The 18,757-nt window shown below is 65.8% G+C and overlaps 1 protein-coding gene across 5 annotated transcripts; it reads left to right on the forward strand.

Moving 5' to 3' along the window:
* Positions 1–47: 47 nt before the first annotated feature.
* Positions 48–13,896, forward strand: LOC309850110 (pygopus homolog 2). Of its 5 annotated transcripts, XM_082703565.1 has the most exons (13): positions 68–361; positions 715–764; positions 1,303–1,407; positions 6,853–6,936; positions 8,373–8,499; positions 8,725–8,798; positions 8,867–9,032; positions 10,262–10,501; positions 10,594–10,617; positions 10,853–10,935; positions 11,025–11,138; positions 11,590–12,776; positions 13,174–13,896. In XM_082703565.1, the coding sequence occupies exons 1-13, from the start codon at positions 259–261 to the stop codon at positions 13,217–13,219; spliced, it is 2,403 nt and encodes an 800-aa protein (XP_082559691.1). In that variant the 5' UTR covers positions 68–258; the 3' UTR covers positions 13,220–13,896. The 5 variants fall into 5 exon arrangements, with proteins under 5 accessions (XP_082559690.1, XP_082559691.1, XP_082559689.1 ...); XM_082703563.1 differs by lacking the exons at positions 68–361; positions 715–764; positions 1,303–1,407 and adding an exon at positions 4,738–4,827; XM_082703562.1 differs by lacking the exons at positions 68–361; positions 715–764; positions 1,303–1,407 and having other exon boundaries at positions 10,853–10,908.
* The last annotated feature ends 4,861 nt before the right edge of the window (positions 13,897–18,757 follow it).

Raw genomic sequence — 18,757 nt, forward strand, 5'->3', positions numbered from 1 at the left:
CCGCGCGGTGGAGGCGGCCGCGCCGACTTCCGCTTCCGGCCGCCGCTGCCGCCACCGCCGCCGCCGCCGCCGCTGCCGCTGCTGCTGCTGCTGCTGCTGTGGCCGCGGGCCGGCGGCTGCCGCTGCGCTCGCTCCCGGGCCTCGCCGCCTGGCCTGGCCGCTCCTCGTGGGCGTCCCGACCCCGCTCCCGGCGATGGTGCTGCCCGAGCGCGCGTCTGTCCCCCGCCGCCGCTGACCCCGGCCCCCACCCCCCGCCCCATGGCCGCCTCGGCGCCGCCCCCACCGGACAAGCTGGAGGGAGGTGGCGGCCCCGCACCGCCCCCTGCGCCGCCCGGCACCGGGAGGAAGCAGGGCAAGGCCGGTGAGAGCGCCGAGGGGCTGGGCCCGCCGAGCACTCCAGGGGCCGGGGGCCGGGGGGCGGGGGGCGGTTCCGGGGGCCCGAAGGGAGGCTCGGGCGGGAGGGGTGGGGGTCTGGCGTCACGGATGGGGCACCCCGGAGCCCCGGGGGAGTCGGAGGGCATGTCTGTCGTTGAAGGGAGGCGGCGGCCGAGAGTGCGGTCGCGCGGCGTGTCTCGTGTGGCACCTTTGTTCGTACCGAGTCTGGGAGCGGGCGCCTGTCCGAGTTGGAGGAGCCCCTCCGGGCGCGTCCGGGACCCTGGAGGTGGGGCAGCCCCGGGGAAACGCGTTTGTGTGTGCCCTGTGCTGCGCTTCCAGGTCTGCAGATGAAGAGCCCGGAGAAGAAGCGGAGGAAGTCCAGTACGCAGGTGGGTGGTGCCGCCCCCCCGTGCGCGCACCTGCCTCGGGTGCGGGGAGCACGGCGGCTCCGAGGCTCGCCCCGTCCCTCCGCTTCCTCACCGATGGGGGGTGGGCGCCGGGGGGCCGCCGATCTTCCCGGTCCGGCCAGCGGGCTTCCTCGCCCTGCACGTTTCCTGTCCCGATTCCCTCCTGGCAGGCGACACCTCCCCCTTACCGAGGTGTGTTCGGTGACTTCTCCGGCCCTCTGTGCTCCTGACGCTTTGACGGTTTGGGGAGATAGGCACCGTCCCCGTTTTACAGAGGAGGGATCCGCGGCCTTAAAAAGCGGAACACCCGCCAGGGGTCTCGAGCTTACCGGCTGTCAGAGCGAGGACTCAGCCCGGTTCTGTTGCTCTGTTAGAGTCCGAGGTCTGTCCCCATTTACATCTGAGCTGGCCGTCAGGAACGTCCAGAACACCCAGAACAGAGGTTTTCGCTGCCCTCCTGTGGTTTTGTGGCTGTGCGCTTCCCTCTGTGACCCTCCTTCCCTCACCTGTTCCCCACTAGGGCCCTGCATACTCACATCTGACGGAGTTCGCACCACCCCCGACTCCCATGGTGGACCACCTGGTTGCATCCAACCCTTTTGAGGATGACTTTGGAGCCCCTAAGGTGGGGGGTGCAGCCCCTCCATTCCTGGGCAGTCCTGTCCCCTTTGGAGGCTTCCGTGTACAGGGGGGCATGGCAGGCCAGGTACCCCCAGGCTATGGCACTGGGGGTGGAGGGGGCCCCCAGCCTCTTCGTCGACAGCCCCCCCCTTTTCCTCCCAACCCTATGGGCCCTGCTTTCAACATGCCGCCCCAGGGCCCTGGCTACCCACCCCCAGGCAACATGAACTTTCCTAGCCAGCCCTTCAACCAGCCTCTGGGTCAGAACTTCAGCCCTCCTGGTGGGCAGATGATGCCAGGCCCAGTGGGGGGATTTGGGCCCATGATCTCACCTACCATGGGTCAACCTCCCAGAGGAGAGCTGGGCCCCCCTTCTCTTCCCCAACGCTTTACCCAGCCAGGAGCACCTTTTGGCCCTTCTCCTCTCCAGAGATCTGGTCCGGGGCTCCCCAGCCTGCCCCCCAACACAAGTCCCTTCCCTGGCCCAGACCCTGGCTTTCCTGGCCCCGGTGGTGAGGATGGGGGAAAGCCCTTGAATCCACCTGCTCCCACTGCCTTTCCCCAGGAGCCTCACTCAGGTTCCCCAGCTGCTGCTGTGAATGGGAATCAGCCCAGTTTCCCCCCAGATAGCAGTGGGCGGGGTGCGGGGCCCCCAGATGCCAACAGTCTGGCACCCTCCAGCAAGGTGGGTGGGGGCTCGGGGCCTCAGCCTCCCCCGGGCCTGGTGTATCCGTGCGGCGCCTGTCGCAGCGAGGTGAACGATGACCAGGACGCCATCCTGTGTGAGGCTTCCTGCCAGAAGTGGTTCCACCGCGAGTGCACCGGCATGACGGAGAGTGCCTACGGGCTGCTGACCACCGAGGCCTCTGCCGTCTGGGCTTGCGATCTCTGCCTCAAGACCAAGGAGATCCAGTCTGTGTACATCCGCGAGGGTGTGGGGCAGCTGGTGGCTGCTAACGATGGGTGACGCCAGCCAGGGGCGTGATCTCCAAGTCTGGCTCTCGGTCCTTGTTTCCACTGGCTTCCCGTCCCCGTGGGGCAGAAACACAGTGGCTCCTGGGGCCAGAGAAGGAACCGAGGTGGGCAGGCAGAAGCGCCTGGATCACTCACCCTTCTGGAAACTACACGGACACGTTGAGATCCACAGAGATCCGGGGAACCAAAGCCCGTCTGAGTATCGTGGTGGCTCCAGTCCTGAAGGCCGAGGGGTGTGGCTGTGAGGGAAAAGGGGCTACAGGAGGATCTGGAGGGCAGGGGCCTCCCCCATGCAGGCCACGAATGCCGGCCAGCCACACACCCCTCCCCGTGGCCTTGGTGTTTGGAGTGACCTGTTAAAGGGTTCTGGCTAGAGGAGTGGGTTCCCAGCCCTGCAGTAACCTCTTTGTGGGCCTTAGGAGACAGCTGTAGGGGATCGGTGGGGGATCTCCCCTCGCTTCCTCCCAAGACCTACCTAAGTCCTACCCCCGTCAGAGAACCAAATAGCTTGAGAAAGCAGGAGAGCTGTTGGCTGGGGCGGTTTCTTGGTGATTCGGGGCTTCAAGACTGGGTAAGAGATGCTGTCCGGACATGTGTCCCTCATACCAAAGCCACTGGCCCTTTCTCAGCCTCTCTTGGGCTTTTCTCCCAATGACCATATTTTTGCCAAAAATTGGGCTTTGCGGTCTAACGGATCAGGATATTTGAAGTTTAGACTGCCCTGGATCAGGGACCCTGCTCGCCCGGCCCTCCCCGCCTCGCCCGTTTGTTCTGTGGTCTTGGCAGCGCGGCCATGGCGCTGATCTCGCGCTTTTAGCGTCTGTATTCCTCCGCCTCCCTGGCTCGAAGGAAAGCTTGGCCGGGCACAGACCACTTATACCTCATCTAATAGAAGGATCTCTGTCCCCGCGTGGGTAAGGGAGGTGGCGGGCCGGTCACTGCGGTGGTCCTGAGATGCAGTCCAGAGACTGGTGTTTTGCTTCTCTTTCCCTGCCTTTCTGTGTATCTGCTGGGCCCGGGGGGTCTGGCAGTATCCCTTAGTTCCCAGAGGCCGGCACTGGGCTCTGTGTGTTCATATTTTACTTTTTTGCACCGCCTACTAGAGCTGGCCCTGCGCCCACAGAGGAGCCCCGCGCCGCGGTTTCCTGCGGTTCGAGGGCACGTTCCTCGGTGGGGCGGGGAAGGCAGGCACGGTTGTGGCCCGGAGAAGCGCCCCAGGTCCCCTCGGAAGACTTAGCGAGCGTACTGCAGAACGCATTTGCCTGCCCAGGTGGGCAGCAGCGTCGAGGCGGTGGGAAAGAGGGGAGGGGGTTCTGGGCTTCTCTCTTCCAGTGTCTGCCCCCCCCCCTTGTGTTGTGTTTGTGGTTCTGTTGCTATTTTTGTGATGTCTTCCTCCCCTGCCTCCCATCTCTGCCTTTTGTAAGTGGCTTCTGGGGGACGGGGTCTGCTCAATTCTCTCCCTTTCCAGTACTTTTTGGAAGGAAGGGGGGGTGGCAGAGATGTGGTGATGGGGTTTTTTTGTACCGTTGGGTTAATAAAAAGACTTGAAAACGCAGACAAGGACTCCTTGCTCTTTCTGGGCACAAAGGTTGGAGTGAACCGCAAACCCCGGGGGGAAGGCTTGCGGGGGGAGGATGGGTATGTGGCCCAGGGTTCCTGGCAGCGGGACTGGCAGAGAGATTGAGAGCCCCGAGCTGGTCTTAGTCGCAGTCCTTAGTCCTTCCTAGTCGAGGAGCCGAGGGACGCCCGAGCGCGCCACCCCTCCCCCTGCGTCCCCGCCCGGAGAACGTGTTTCTTTTCTGGGCACATTCCTGGGCCAGGCGGGCAGCCAGCGCCTCGGGGACGGGGACGGAGACAAGTGCCGTTCAGTGCTTCTAGGCTCAGCGCTCCCTCCCGCACCCCGGCCGGCGCTAGCCGTCCAGCCGAGCGGGAAGCGGCGGCCCCGGGCTAGCAGATTCCATCTGGGGGCGCCACCGCTCCCCTGTGGCACGAGTAGCCGTGGAACCCTCCCTCGGCACCCGGGCCGGCGGAGAACGGCCGGAGAGCTATTGCCAACCCTCGGCGCGCCGTGTCCCCTCCCCCACCCTGCAGCTGTGTCCGTCCGTCCTAGGGTCGACCTTGCCCCTCGCCCCTGCTGCCTCGGGAGGTGCCGCCCTCCGCCTTCCAGCGGCGGCTCTTCCCCGGAGAAGCTGTCCAGTCGCCGGGAAGAGGGGAGGTCGCCCCTCACGCCGCTCGCCCCGGGAGGGGGCGGGGGTCCGGGACCCCAGCAGGCCCCCCTCTCAGCCGGGCCTCCCAACTCCAGATCTTATTGGCCCGAAGTTTCCGCCCCCTCAGGGACGCCGGCCTCCCATTGGCCGGTTCCGGTCACATGGTTCCACCTCCCTCCCTCCGGGGACTGGAAACCCCGGGCGGCAGCAACAGGTCCCGGCGGGTCGCAAGGCGCGGTCAGGTGAGGCCCTACCGGGCTGCGGGTCCCCGGACCCCCGCAGGACGCGGACGCGCAGCCGGGCGTGCGCTCCGCCGGAGACCGGGCGCTGCGTGTCGCCGCGGGGCCGGCGCGGGGGGCGCCCCGGGCGTCCGTCCCCGAGACGGAGTTGGCGCTGGGGCCCCGGGCAGGCTCCTGCTGCGCCGCGGTGCCGGCCTTAGAGGGCTGGGGGGCGGCTCCTGGACGCGCCGAGCTGAGCGAGTCGGAGGGGCAAGGCCCCCCTTTAGCTGCCGTTTCCACACCGCAGAAGGGCCGGACGCGCCTGGAAGTGTGTTTGGGCCGGACCCTGCCCGCCTGCGAGTGCGGAGGGGTGGCGGCGGGGAGCGGCGGGGGACTTCCTAATAAGGCCCAGCGACGCTGGCGGGGGAGAGCGGGGCTCCCCGGTGGCGTCTGGGATGAGCTCCGCCGGGGGAGAGAGGTGCCCGAGTGGGAGGCCCCGAGTGCGGGGGTTCCGGACTGTCTCCTCTTCGGGTCTCCCGAGCGTCCGTCTTGTTGACCCAGATATCGGGGCTGGTTTCCGTGGAGATGGCGGGTCTGACATCACCCTGGTTGCCATGGCGCCTGGTTCTGGAGGACCGGAGCAGGCAGTACACAGCCAGGGATAAACGGGGACTTCAGCCCAAGCTGCTGGCACTTCCTTCCTGCCACCACCTGTTAGCAGTCACACGCAGCAGCTGGGGACAGGGGACTAAGACAGCCCAGTGCGTGGGGGGGCCGCCGCTCTGGGGACGCTGCAAAAGCTGGCCGGGGTGTCCTGGGGATGCTGCTTGTGCCAGGGACGCATGGGCGTGGGGAAGACACCGTGAGTGTCTGTCCCAGCCGTGGATCCCAAGGGGCTGCAGGTCGTTCAGGCTGCGTGGGGGTCTCGCCCTAGCTCAGACAGAAGGGGGCGGAGAGGGGGAGTCCTACTGCCAGACTTCTTCCCAAGCCCACCTTCCCTTCCCGGGTTTGCTGTCAGCCCTTTCCACTTGCCGACCTTTTGGCCCCACAGGAAACAGCCACTTATCATCTGGAGGACTAGGTCCAAGACTGGGGGGTCAGCTCCTCTGCCCCTCCTGTCTCATGCTGGGTCCTAGCTGCAGCTCCCAGCCGGAGGCGACAGTCCTGGGCCCAAGTGATGACGGGATAGGTCTCCCTCCTCTTAGCCTTCTTTGCATCAGGCTTTGGAAGCTGGAGCCACTTCCCAGCCCGCCCGGCCAGGGCAGAGTGGATTATCGAACGGTTGGCCCACAGCTCTGCTGTCTGTTGCTTTGCAAACTGTGAAGTCTTTATAACGGAGAGTGGTCACAAGAACCTCTCCCCGTGGCCTTCACATGCCCCGAGGTGACACTCTGCCCATCACAGAGCACGGAAAGAATCTGGGAAGGAGAGTCAGCATGACAAGGAGCCTTACTAAGGGTCCCCACGGACGGGTCTGCGGCTCTTCTCAGGCCTGGCGGCCGTGAGGACCATCGGGGAGGTTTTAAAAAGGACCCAGGCCCAGTTGGGTCAGACTCCCGGGTGATTCTGGCGGGTGCCAGCGCTGGGGGTCCCCGAACCAGACTGCGCGAAGGGCTGAGGCTGGGCGGGAGTCCTGTCTTCTGCGCCCCCATGGGGGAGGGGGTGATGGTGGGAGAGTCTGGGATGGTTATTTTCTCCCTCCTCTCATCAGCTGCCCGTCCTCGGCAAGGTCAAGTTAGCCAGCCTGTGTGGCCTTCATCTTCCCTGACTAACCCGAGGGCCCTGGCCAGGTCACCCCCAGAGCCTCTCCGGGCATGTGTTTTGACCTTTTGGAGTGGCCCTGCTGGTCTGTGGGAGAGGGGACCTTCTCTGTGGCAGTGGGTAGGTTTTGATGGGCAAGGCTGGTACTGCCCAGAACAGTGGAGGTTAGGGTTAGAAGGGTTGGTTCTGGAAGCTGCTGCCCAGCCCTGGGGACCCGGCCCAGACTGCCCTCTGCATCCTGCCTTTGCCGAAGGGAACTGGCGTCCTGAAGAGCGCTTTTCTCTGCAGGTGGCGGCGGCAGCTTCGGGGACGCCAGCAAGCATGGCTTCCTGCCCAGACTCTGACAACAGCTGGGTGCTGGCTGGCTCCGAGGTAGGGAGAGCAGGCCTGGGAACCCACAGAAGAGAGGTGCTGGCAGGCCTGGGCTGCTCCCTGGGTCTGTGCCCTTCCTTGGTGCCCACGGTCACCTGTGTCACCTCCTTCAGGCTGCCAGGGGAGGGGACTCCAGGGCCAGGAGGACAGAGATGGGGCCCCAGGAGTCAAGTGGTGGGGCTTGGACTGGGCCTTGAAAGAAGGGTACCATGGGGTCAGCTGCAAGAAGTAGGGGGCTGGTGTGAGCAGAGGGCCTGGGGCAACAACAGGAAAGCCATTTTGGGGGAGACTGAGGCAGTCCATGGAGTGAGGTGGAGATGTAGGCTAGATTGTGCTGGAATGAAGCAGGGGGCAGAGCCTGGGAGCCTCTACAGACCCAGGCAGACGGGTGTCTTCCTGAGGGGTGGGTCATGGAAGGGCTTTGGGTCAGAGGGACTTGGATGGTCATTGCCCTGGACAGAGCCCCCCCTCCCCCCTGGGTGAGGTGAAGAGGGGACCGTTCTGAACATCTGCAGCACAGCTGGTGGCTGTGGACACCTGTGTCCCCAAAGCCACTGAGAAGGGAGAAGGGCGTCATGAAGGGTCCCAGCCCTGGCTACTTGGTGTGTCAGGCCCTGCTGGAAGGGGCGGAGGGGACAAGGGGCAGAGGGGAGGGAGGAGGCTGGGCTCCGGGAGCTGCTGGGCCAGGACACCGGGCCTGGGGCACAGCGGGGGAGGAGAGGGGCGGACCCTGTCATCTGTCTGATGCACTTGCCTCCTGTTGGGTATCTTTGTTAATCGAGGGGCATTTACCTCTGGGTCCTCCCCTGGAGCAGCGGGGGCGTGGCTCCTGATGTGCCTGGCAGGCCGTGAGAGAAGACTGGTTTGAAAATTGCCAAGAACGTACTCAGATGGAGAACAGTTCTCGGAGGGGTGGCGGAAGCTTGGGCAGGGGAGCGGTTGGCAAGCTGCCGAGCAGGGGTGTGCAGGGAGGGGAGCCGGGGTGGGGCTGGGGCGGGGCTGCAGGAGAGGGCTGTGTGGGGCCGCGGGAGAGGCCTGAGAGCTGACCTAGACCCGGCGGTGTGAGCGGCTGCAGAGAAGCCCGATGGGGGCGTGTGGTGACGCTTCGTCCCCAGGGGGCCGTCTTCTGCCTCCCGCCGGTCTCCAGGCTTCAGCTGGCTTCTTTGGGAGGGCGGGGGGCACCCGATGTGTGTGTGTGTGTGTGTGTGTGTGTGAGAGAGAGAGAGATGTGGGGGCACGTCCCAGCCCCTCCCCTCCCCACCAGCTTGCCTCTGCTCACGGCTGATTGAGTGTCGGAGGTTTTTGTGAGATGTGGGTGGGGGTCGCTGAGCGGTGTGGCAGGGTCCGGAGACCCCCAGCAGAGCCCCCCCCCGCCCCCCCGCCATGGCCCTGGATCTGTGCTCTGCAGTGGCCTTCTGCCTGCGCCCCTTCCCCAGAGCCTGCCCGTGGAGACCCTGGGCCCGGAATCCGCGGCGGACACCGAATCAGAGCGAGCTCCCCGGGCACTCGGGAGCCCCTCCAAGGCGGCTGCGGAAGAGTCCACTGGAGCTGAGGAGGGAGGAGGTAACAGGGCTCCCCTGGGGGCGGGGGGCCCCATTTCCTCAGGGAAAGGGCGTTGCGTTCGTCTGATTTCCGGGGTTAATCGTGGTCTGAAGCCTTCCTGCCCCCACCCGGCCTGGCGTGTTCCTGCCCCTCCAGCTCTGCAGGGCCTCAGGCAGCCCCAGGGCTGTGTAGGGAGTTCACGTGGGGGGCGGTGGCGTGTCTCCTGGACTTTTTCTTCCACCACAGAGACCGAGACCGTCTTCCAGTCTGGGGAAAGCTCCCAGTCTGGGCCCATTCTGCCAGAGAAGACTGCGGCCGAGGTGAGGACCCTCATCGGGTTGGGGGGCGGTGGGTACGGTCCAGAGTGCTTATGGCCCTGTCTGCTCAGGGGGACCAGGAAGGCGATGGCTGTGCTGGGGGGCCCCCTGGCCTCGGAGACACGCCGGTCCAGGGAGACTCGGACGAGGGCCCTGGGGTGGCAGGCCTGGGACTGGACACAGAGGACTCGGAGGGTCAGAGCCCCCCAGGAAACCTGCCTTCATCGCCCAACATAGGTGAGATATGCCCCACTTTACTCTCCTTCTGGAAGGAACGAGCAGGCTCGGGGGAGGGAGTGCTCACTGGAGGGCTCGCCGCCGAGCAGGGCTGTGGTCCGGGCCCTGGCACTGAGCAGCTGGGGGTCTCCTTATGCTGTGTCTGAGAATCCTCCTCCTTACCCCCGAGGACGCCGAGGCTCAGAGAGGTTACGTGATGCAGCCAAGGTCACGTAGCAGGGAAGTGGCAGGGCCCGGGTCTTCCCCTCGTCTGGGGCTGCTTCTCTTCCAGCCCCTCAGCTCTCGCCCCCCATGAGTCTCCATCCTGTGTCCAGAGATGAGAGAGGGAGGGAGCTGCGTGGCCTGGGCAAGAGAGGCTGCAGGCTGTCTTGTCTGAGCCAAATGCAAGTCAGACCAAGAGAGCAGGAGGCTGAGGTGGGATCACTGTGCACCCTCAGGGGGGAGGGGGTTTAGTCCCGGGACGGGTGGAGGGAAGGGCTGAGGGGAGCACTGCTGGGGAGGGGTTCACCCTGGAGGGGATGTTCCAGGCTCTGGGACGGTAGGGTTGGAGGAACAGAAGGTTCCAGCATCCACTGTGGGATGAGGCCACCTGTGCTGTGCTAAGGAGGTGGGGCCCAGGACAGCGTGTGTGACTCTGAAGGGTGACAGGTAGAGGGAGAGGCCGGGGCCCTGGAGGGGACAAGTGCAAAGACCAGGGGCGGGCAGATTCGAGGCACGTGATGCTGAATTATCTGGGTGTGGGGCGCGCGCAGGGGGTGGGGCGCAGGCAGCCGGATGGCAGCAGGGGTGCTTCTCCGAACGGGCGCGGGGCGCGATGGGCCCCCAAAGAGACTAGCGTGGAGGGCAGTGCGCTGAGAGTTTGGTCCCTGGGGGGCGGCAGGCAGGAGTGGCTGGCCGGTCAGTCGTACAGGTCAGGGGCTACAGACTGGGGAGCGTGGGGGTGACATGGTGCGGTGGGGTGGCCGGTCCCCCGAGCTCCCTCACCGTCAGGCCAGGAAGAGCGGGGCGGCCCCCGAGCTGTGAGGGAGTTGGTGGGAGGCTTGTGTGGGCAGAAGGAGGCTGCACCATGCAGAGTGGCTCCCTGGGTTTGCAGACGGAAGGGCCAGTGTCCCGCTCTCGGCTGCCCAGGTGCACGGGGACCCGGGGTCCCCACGTGTCCTTGTGGGTGGTCTCGGCCCGTGTCCTGTTCTCCGGTTGCCTCCCTGCCTCGTCCCCGTCCCTTCCTCCAGCTCGGCCCAGGGAGGAGGCCCGAGGCTCCAGCAGCGAGGACGACACCGAAGTGGACGTGGAAGGTCTGCGGAGAAGGCGGGGGCGGGGCCAGGAGCCTCGCGCTGCTCAGCCCGCGGGGCCCCTGCGCATGGAGGGCCAGGCCGGAGGCGAGGGTGCGGCCTGGGAGCTGGGCGTCTCCCTCAACGTGTGTGTCCTTGGGGCCCTGGTGATGCTGGGGCTAGGAACCCTCCTCTTCTCCGGTGAGTGGGACCTCACCTGCGGGCTCCTGGGGCCCCGTCTGGCCTCCCTGTCTCCCCTGTCCCCTCACCAAGCTCTCCGTGTCTGTTCTCAGGTGCCCTGACAGAGTCAGACAGTGGTGAGTGGGGACGGGGCCTGGCTTGTCTGAGGGAGGCCTGAGGGAGGCTGCGGGGGGCAGTCAGTGACCCTTTGGCTGTTGGTGCTGATCCTGGGCCCCTTCCCTGCCGGCCCTCTCAGCCGTGGGCTCCAGGTCCAGGGCAGGAGGGCACGCACGCGTGTGTGTATGTGAGAGTGGGCGGGAGGGGGGTGTCTGGTGTACGCAGAGGCCAATTCTGGATGTGGCTTTCCTGCAGGGCCCGCGGAGGAAGTAGACCTGCAGGTCTTCCCGGACACGGGGCTGGACACAGAGGTGCGGGACTCCGCAGGGCATGGGCAGGTCAGCTTCCTGGGCCCAGAGCTAAGCAGGGCCTGCCAGGGAGACCACAGGCCATGGGGCAGGAGGGTCATTGTCTCCCTTGCCCTCAGGATGGGGCCCCGGGACCGGCGGACAGCATTCCCAGCCTACAGAGCATGGGGGCACTGCTGGACAGGCTCGCCAAGGAGAACCAGGATGTGCGGCTGCTGCAGGCCCGGCTGCAGGTTCGTGCGCAGGGCCCTCCCTCGGCCAGGGGCTGACCGTCTTCCCTCGGAGGAAGTCGTCTTGTTACCCCCACCTTCCAACCGGAGAGTCTCATCCCTCCTGCTGCCGGGGCCCAGGCCGCATGCCTGGCAGCCCCCTTGGAGGTGGTGCTGCTTTGTTCGGAGCCATGGCAGCACCTGAGGGGACTCAGAGGGAAGGCTGAGTGGCCATAAGTTAATAGTGTCTGTTCTGGGTGGGGGAGGCGGGTCTCAGAAGGCTGATGGCAGGTGGGTCGAAGAGGGTCCTTCTAGAAGGATACGGAAGCGGAGGTCCGGGACAGGATTTGGGGATGCAGGCTCTGGTGCGGGTTGTGGCCAGCAGAGAGGAGGATCGAAGCCTCTGAGTGGCCACGCTCCTGGAGTGGAGGGGGGCGGCCCTGATGGGCCCCCCCTGTGGCCCTGTCCACCCTAGGCCCAGAAGGAGGAGCTCCAGAGCCTGATGCAACAGCCCCGGGAGCTGGAGGAGGAGAACGCTGAGCTGCGGGGGGCCCTGCGGCGGGGCGAGGCGGCCCAGCGGGCCCTCGAGGCAGAGCTGCAGCAGCTGCGGGCCCGGCTGCAGGGGCTGGAGGGCGACTGCCTCCGCGGCCCAGATGGGGTGTGCCTCAGCTGGGGCCCGGGCTCTGCGCCAGCCGGGGCCACCGAGCAGCGAGGCCCCGGGGAGCGGGAACCGGGCGCCGGCTTCCTGCAGCAGAAGCAGCGGCTGGAGGCCGAGGCCCAGGCGTTCCGGCGGGAGCTGGAGAGACAGCGGGAGCTGCTGGAGTCCGTGCGGCGGGACCTGGAGCAGAGCTTGAGGGACGTGGGCCGCGGGGACCCGGCGCGTGCTGGCCTGACCGCGCTGGGCCACAGACTGGCCCGGAAGCTACAGGACCTGGAGAAATGGGGCCAGCACGCGGGGGTCCCTGCCAATGCCTCCGAGGCCCGCTTCCAGAGCTCCAGCGAAGGGGGTGGAAAGGAGAAGTGGCGGGATGGGCGGGGGGCCCGGAACACGGAGCCCTGGAAGCACAGGAAGGACGGCCGTGAGGGAAGGAAGAGCTGGGGGGGCGAGGAGGACAGGGAGGCCGCGGGGAGGGCCAAGGAGTGGAGCAGCAAGAAGGACGGCCAGCGGCAGGGTCCCGGGGAGCCCCCGAGGAGGAGTGGGGGCCTGTACCCCCCCGCGGGGCGGCAGGAGCACCTTCAGTGGAAGGAGGGGGCTAAAGGCCGGCGGGACCCCCTGGGCCTGTGGGCAGAGCTGTCGAGGCACAAGTACCGGCCGCCCCAGGGCTGCTCGGGTGTGCCTGAGTGTGCCCGGCAGGAGGGCCTGGCCTTCGGTGTGGAGCTGGCCCCGGTGCGGCAGGAGGAGCTGGCCTCCCTGCTGAGGACTTACCTGGCTCGGCTGCCCTGGGCTGGCCCCCTGACCGAGCAGCTGCCCCTCTCACCTGCTTACTTCAGCGAGGACGGCATCTTCCGCCACGACCGCCTCCGCTTCCGGGACTTTGTGGATGCCTTGGAGGACAGCCTGGAGGAGGTGGCTGTGAGGCAGACGGGGGATGATGATGAGGTGGATGACTTTGAGCGTTTCATCATCAGCCACTTCTTTGGAGACGCAGCGCTGAAGAAGAGGTGGGCGGCCGGGCCCAGGGGAGGGGGACAGGGTGTCTGAAGGAGCAGGGGTCCTGAGGAGGGGTCTTCATTGGAGCCGCTTTTAGTTTGTAGCTGGCTCCCCGTGGGGCGGTGTCCACAGACTTGCCTGCCTTCCGGGAGGTCGGGAGCCGCCCAAGCTCACCCCATAGTGGTCTGGGCGGCCCCTCTTGGGCAGGGGAGACTTTTCCTCCGGCGTGTTCTGTCCTGTTCTGTTCTTGCCTTCCTGACGCCCTGACTTCACGCAGGGGTAGCCTTCTGGCTCCTGCGTTGGCTGTCTCCAGAGGAACAGGGTCCCCCCTTCCCAGGAGCCGTGTCTCACCGTGTGGCCTCATCCTCTAAAGCTGTCTTCCTGCCCCCACCCCGTGTCTCCCCACAGGTCTGGGAAGAAGGAGAGGCCCTTGCGGAGCCCGGGGAGGGGCTGAGGCCTGGAGTCCCCTGGTCCCAGGGACCACGCTCTCCTCTGGCTCCAAGGGGAGCAGAATCACTCAGCACTGAGGCCACTTCTGCAGGAGAAGGCCTTAGCTGGCTTGGCCTTGCTGTCTATGCAAATGTGTGCAAATGCGCGCGTGACAGCCCGGGCAGGTGGGGGGAGGTGTGACGGAATGCTCATTCTGCAGCCACAGCTTTCACCCTTGCGCGTGTGCCCCCCACAGCGGGCCCCCTGGCTCCATGCACGGACCCCAGTCCCCGGGATGGGGGCCCAGCACTAGGGCTTTCCCTGGAGTGTCGTTAGACTTGAAGCAGCCACCCCGGGCCGGGGGGGTGGAGTCCCCTCTTTACCTGTGTTGCTCAAGTGGCAGCACCTCCCATGCGCACTGTAGGAGCTGCGGGTGGGGGTGGTGTCCCAGCACAGGGGCCCCGCACCTGCCTTGTCCCCCACGCCACCCTCCCAGCCACCCCGGGACCGGGGCTGGAACTCCCCATTTCTGCTCGCAGCCTTGGGGCCCCTGCGAGATGGAGAAGATGACCATGGGTTTCGGGGTGTGAGCCTGCGGCTGTGTGATCTCGGGCCGGCTCATTCGGGGGAGCCTTGGGTTTCCGAGGCTCAAAACGGGCCTGGACGGCCGCGGAGAGACTAAATAAAGCGGCGGAAGCTCGATGCCTGCCTGCTCCGTGTCCTGCGCGCCGAAGCGGTCCGTCTCCGGGGCTCGGAGGAGGGGGCGCGGGGTGGCCGCTAGGTGGCGCCCCGGCTCCGGGTTGGGCGCAGACCCCGCCGGCCCCGCCGCGGGCGGCCGCTCCCGCAGACCCAGGCCGCAGACCCCGCTGGGCTCGTCCATCCTGGCGGGGCTCCTTGATTGCCCTGGACCTGCCCCGCGCGCGCGTGTAGGGGCAGAATGACGCGGTGTGGCCGCGGGCAGGGGAGAGCGCCTGCAGGTCCAGGCGGGGCTGGGGTGGACGGCGGGAGTTGGGGGGCGGGGCCGCGTAGTGAGGTCTGGGGGGTGTGGGGCGGTGGAAGGCCGCGCGTCGGTGGAGCCTTCTGGGGCAGGAGGGACTCGAGGAAGTCCCCCGGCCTCGGCAGGGGGTCAGTGACTGGGGCCCGGGTCTTCAGGAAACGGGTCTTCTGGAGGGGCCTTGGGAGGATGCTGTCTAGGCTGGCCCAAGGGCCTGGATTGGGACCCCCACGAGGAGGTCTGTGTTCGCCTGTTCGAGTCCCCCGTCTTCCGCAGGTGCTCAGAGTCTGCGCGGGCTCGCAGTCGGCCAGTCAGCTTGGGTTTCCGGGGCTGGGATTCCGGCCAGAAGGGAGGCCATTTTCCTCATCCCGGGGCGGGGGCACAGCCTGGCCTCCTCAGGTCCTCCTGGGCCGGGTCCTTCATCTGCATGACAAAGTCAGGGAGGCTGGGAAGAGCCCCTAAGCCCCGCTTCTTACCAGCTCCTTAGGGAGTGGCCGTGCTGAGCTGGCCATCTCAGGGACTGTCCAGTCAGGGCGACAAGGAGAGCCATGAACCCAAGGGGTCTGCCGGGGAGCCCAGGACAGCAGGGCCAGTGGCCGCTGGCTACCCCGTCCCTGGGCTGACCTGGGTAGGTGATGCTCACAGCACGGGTCATAGGTCAGCAGGCCCCTGTCAGCCCCCAGCCCGTGCACCCGCGGCAGCACTGGGAACCAGCGAACCCCGGATCCAGGTCTGCAAGTGAATGTGGGCCAAGGGAGGGTAGAGCTGGGTGGCAGCACTCCCCACCCCAACACACACACACACACACACACACTTCCACACTCATTCACACACACCGCTAATCTGTCCTGAGGGTGGGGGGGGCGCCCTGGGGACAGGCCCACTGGACTCTGCTGCCCAGCCCTGCTTGGCCTTCCAACTCTGGCCTGGACCTTCCCGTTTAAGTGTTTGGCTTTTCTGCCTTTTCTCTAAGAAACCCCCAGCTCAGAGCTTGGCTCCAGGGCCAGGGGGCAACTTGGGGGAGTTACTCAAGTCGGGGGGTCTCTCTTGGGTCTTCTGCTCTCAGTAGAGACATTCTACTTCCTTTGGCCTATCCCCATGTCCCTCTGTCCCCTGGTCTGACCTCCCTCTCCTCCCTGTTCCTCACTGTCCAGCCTCGCTCCTTCCTGGGCTCCTCGAGGCCCTGCCCCTCCCCGGGGGCCCTCAGCCTGGTCTTCCCTCGCCAGTGCCCCCTCCGGCCCTTACCACCCTTGGGATCTCCCTGTCTCTGCCTGCCACCCCAGGTCCCCAGGCCCCAGTCTCTCCCTACTGCCTCCCACTCCCACCCCTCCTAGGGGATGGGGGGTGCATGTGAGACTGTGGTGGTGAGTGGACTTTGGGCCTGTATAACCCCCATGAGCTCCTTGAAGGTCAAAGCCATGTGTTCCCCCTGAGAACCTCTCCCAGCCACCCCCGCCCCACCCCCATGGGCCCAACCCTGGCCTGGCTGGCTGTCACCTTGGGAACCTGCCAGGGTCACCTTGATGCAGGGATGTCCCCCCATCAGGCTTGTTCTGGACCACAAGTGTTCCTGGACCTTTCACACGTCACCTTCTTTGCGGGTCAGGTAGGGATGCTGCAGGGTGGCCGCTGGGCCTAAACCCAAACAGCAACAGGGCCCTCCCTCCCAGCTGACCCCCAGCTGTCCGAGCCACAGAAGCCCCTGTTCACCTGCTCTCCTGCACAGCTGTCTGAGCCCTCTGCCCCCAGCCTCGTGGGAGGTAATGGCCCATCTCTCTGGTAAGCCTTGGCTGCCGCAGTAGGCCCTGCCCCAGTCACTGGTTCTTTACTCCGGGCCACATGGAGGCCCAGACCGCCCAGGTCTCTCCTAACTAGTCCTTGGGGCAGAGCAGGCTCTGAGGTCAGAACACCGAGGCGCCCCCACCCCCCAACCTGTGGGCCTCCGGTGAGGTGCCCCTCCCTGCTTTGGGGCTCAGCTTTCCCAGCAGTAAAGCGGAGACTGTGAGCAACACCCTAGAGGTTGTCCCAAGGGGGAAATCAGTCACTACGGACAAGCAGGAAACGGTTCAAACAGTAGCCATCACAAAGAGTCATTTTCTTGGTTTAGCCAAGCTCTAAGCGGGGAGCTGGGGGCTCTGAGAAGAGAAAGGGCTGGTTCCCGAAACATAGGGCGGAGCCGGCCGGTGGGAGGAGCTTTTGCCTCCAGCTCCACGCTGACGCTGTGCAGACCCAGGCTGGCTAGCCGGATTAGTCCGACAAGCAGAACCGCACTGGTCCTCTCCACCCGGTCCTCTGCACCTGCCACCAGGAGGACTTGGCCTAGCCACCAAGAGGAACTGGGAGGGATTACAGGATTTGCGACGGGGGAGGGGGCCTCAAACCCGACAGCGGTCAGGCCCGAGGGAGGGGAAAGCCCTGTGGCCGGATGGCTAAGGGGACGGGTCAGGATTCTCCCCACACAGACCCACAGCAAGGCTGCCAGAGGAGCTTTGGGTGGGGGGGACGGGGGAGGTTGCTACCGAGGGCACTGGGGCAGGATGCCTGTGTGAGGGAAGGTGTGCTCGGGCCTGCGTGCAGGCCGCCAGGACAGAAGGGACCAGCTCAGAAACTGGGAAGTGTCCGCCAACAGCCCAGGAGCGAGGTGACACGGGCCTGACTTGGAGCATGCGACGGACTGGACGAGCCTTGAGTGGGCCCAGGCCGGGGCACCTGCGGGGGGGGTTAAGGACTCCAGCTTTCCGGCCTTGGGACAGGTGGGTGACCACGCTCCCTGCACCCCTGCAGCGCTGGGAAAGGAGGTGCTGGTGTTGCAGTGGGGCGGAGAGGAGGGGGCAGCGGGGCTGGACTCCGCAGGATGAGGGCGAGGGAGAGCGCCGGCCTCTGGGCTTGTCACCCACGACTCCAGACACGTGGGTGCCCCCCTCCCCGTTCCCTCCAAGGCAGGGCCCCGCTGGAGAGGTCAGACGCTTAACCTTACAGAGCCCAAGGGGAGTGACCTCCAACGTCGGCTCTGAGACCCTGGCCACCATCAGAGGGACAGCTGTCAGGTTGGCGCAGGGCAGGCGGGAACTGAAACCAGGTGCCGTGGAGAGGAAAGCAACAGCCCCATTGGGAAGGCCCCGCACCCATGGGCCACACAGACTTGCCATGCTTGCCTCTGGAAGGGGGCCTCGGGCCGTCACTGAGGCAGCCCGTGGCCGGGGGGGGGGGCAGGGGGCAGAAACCTTGGCATGAGGGCTTCCCGGCAACAGGATGCCCCCCTCGTTCCCCCTCGAGTGAATGGCTGTGGGCGCAGCAGGTCCCGGGGGCTCCAGGCTGGCGTCACCGCTGTGTTTGGGAAGCGAGAGTGGGGTGCTGGGGAGGAGCGGGGGAGGCAGCTCCGGGGTGCCCGAGCCACGCAGACCCAGCTCCTCTGCCCATGGCTCCCGACTGAGGCCGGTCGGCCCGACCCCTAAATAAAATAAAAGCGAGCTTCTGTCACTAGAAGACCATGCAATGAAAGCAAAAAAGGACTCTTTCGGTGGCTGTGGGGTCAGTTCCCCACCTCCAAAGCTGAAATCAGTGCATAATCACCTAACAGAAGGACAAAAATGATTCTCTCAATCAGAAATCTTTAAAAATGTCTTGTTTAGGGGCGCCGGGGTGGCTCGGTGGGTGAAGCATCCGCCTTCGGCTCAGGTTGTGATCCCATGGTCCTGGGATGGAGCCCCACGGGTCTCCCTCTGTCTCTGCCTGCACTCTCTCCCTCCCTCCTTCTCGGTGTCAAATAAATAAATACAATCTTAAAAAAATATGGTCTGCCTTCTTAGTGAGGGGTGACTCCCAGGTGTAAGGGTGTTGTCATCGGAGGCGGGCCCTGGCCTCTTCAAGCCTTGTCTTCCGGAACCAGCAGGAGGCTGCGAGGGCTGGCGTCCATCCAGAACTCGGGCTGTGCCTTCCGGGCTCATGCTGCGTCTGCCTGACAATCCCGGTGGTCTCCTCTTCCCCGCCTCACCCTCCCCAGCCCCCAGCTGGCAGACCAGGCCTCCTACCCTAGGAGGAGGGCCTCACGTTTGTGCAGAACCGCACAGCTCGCAAACGCTTTTCACGCACACTAATGTATGTGAGTTCTCTTGGTGGTGGCGGGAAGGACGAGCCTGTGTGGCGAGGCCCGAATTTCAAGGGCTGTTGTTGTCTCTGTGAGGAAAGCACCGCTTTGGGGACCAGGTGAGTGAGCAGCCCTAGAGAGCAGGGCGGCTCTGTGGGGGACAAGGCCCAGCGTGTTCCAGGGGAGCCCGTGTCTGAGGCGAGGAGGAGGAAAAACCCTCTGGCCACCTGAGGTCAAGGGTCACCCTGCCTGCAATGAGGCCTCGGAGCCGAGGGCCAAGCTGCAGTGACGGAAGGAGTGCGGGGACTGCCGGCTGCCTGCACTGACCAGGGAAAAGGCCGCCCAGCCGGGTGGTTACGAGCCTTGCAGGAGCTGGAGTTTTCCAGGCGGCGAGGGAGGCCGGCATGGGAAGGAGGGAGGCCTCCGACCCAAGTCTGTGCTGCGGTAGGAGGGCTGGGGCGGATAAACCCTCAATCTGAGTG

Source organism: Mustela nivalis (genome assembly GCF_964662115.1).
Source record: "Mustela nivalis genome assembly, chromosome: 16".
Taxonomy (NCBI): domain Eukaryota; kingdom Metazoa; phylum Chordata; class Mammalia; order Carnivora; family Mustelidae; genus Mustela; species Mustela nivalis.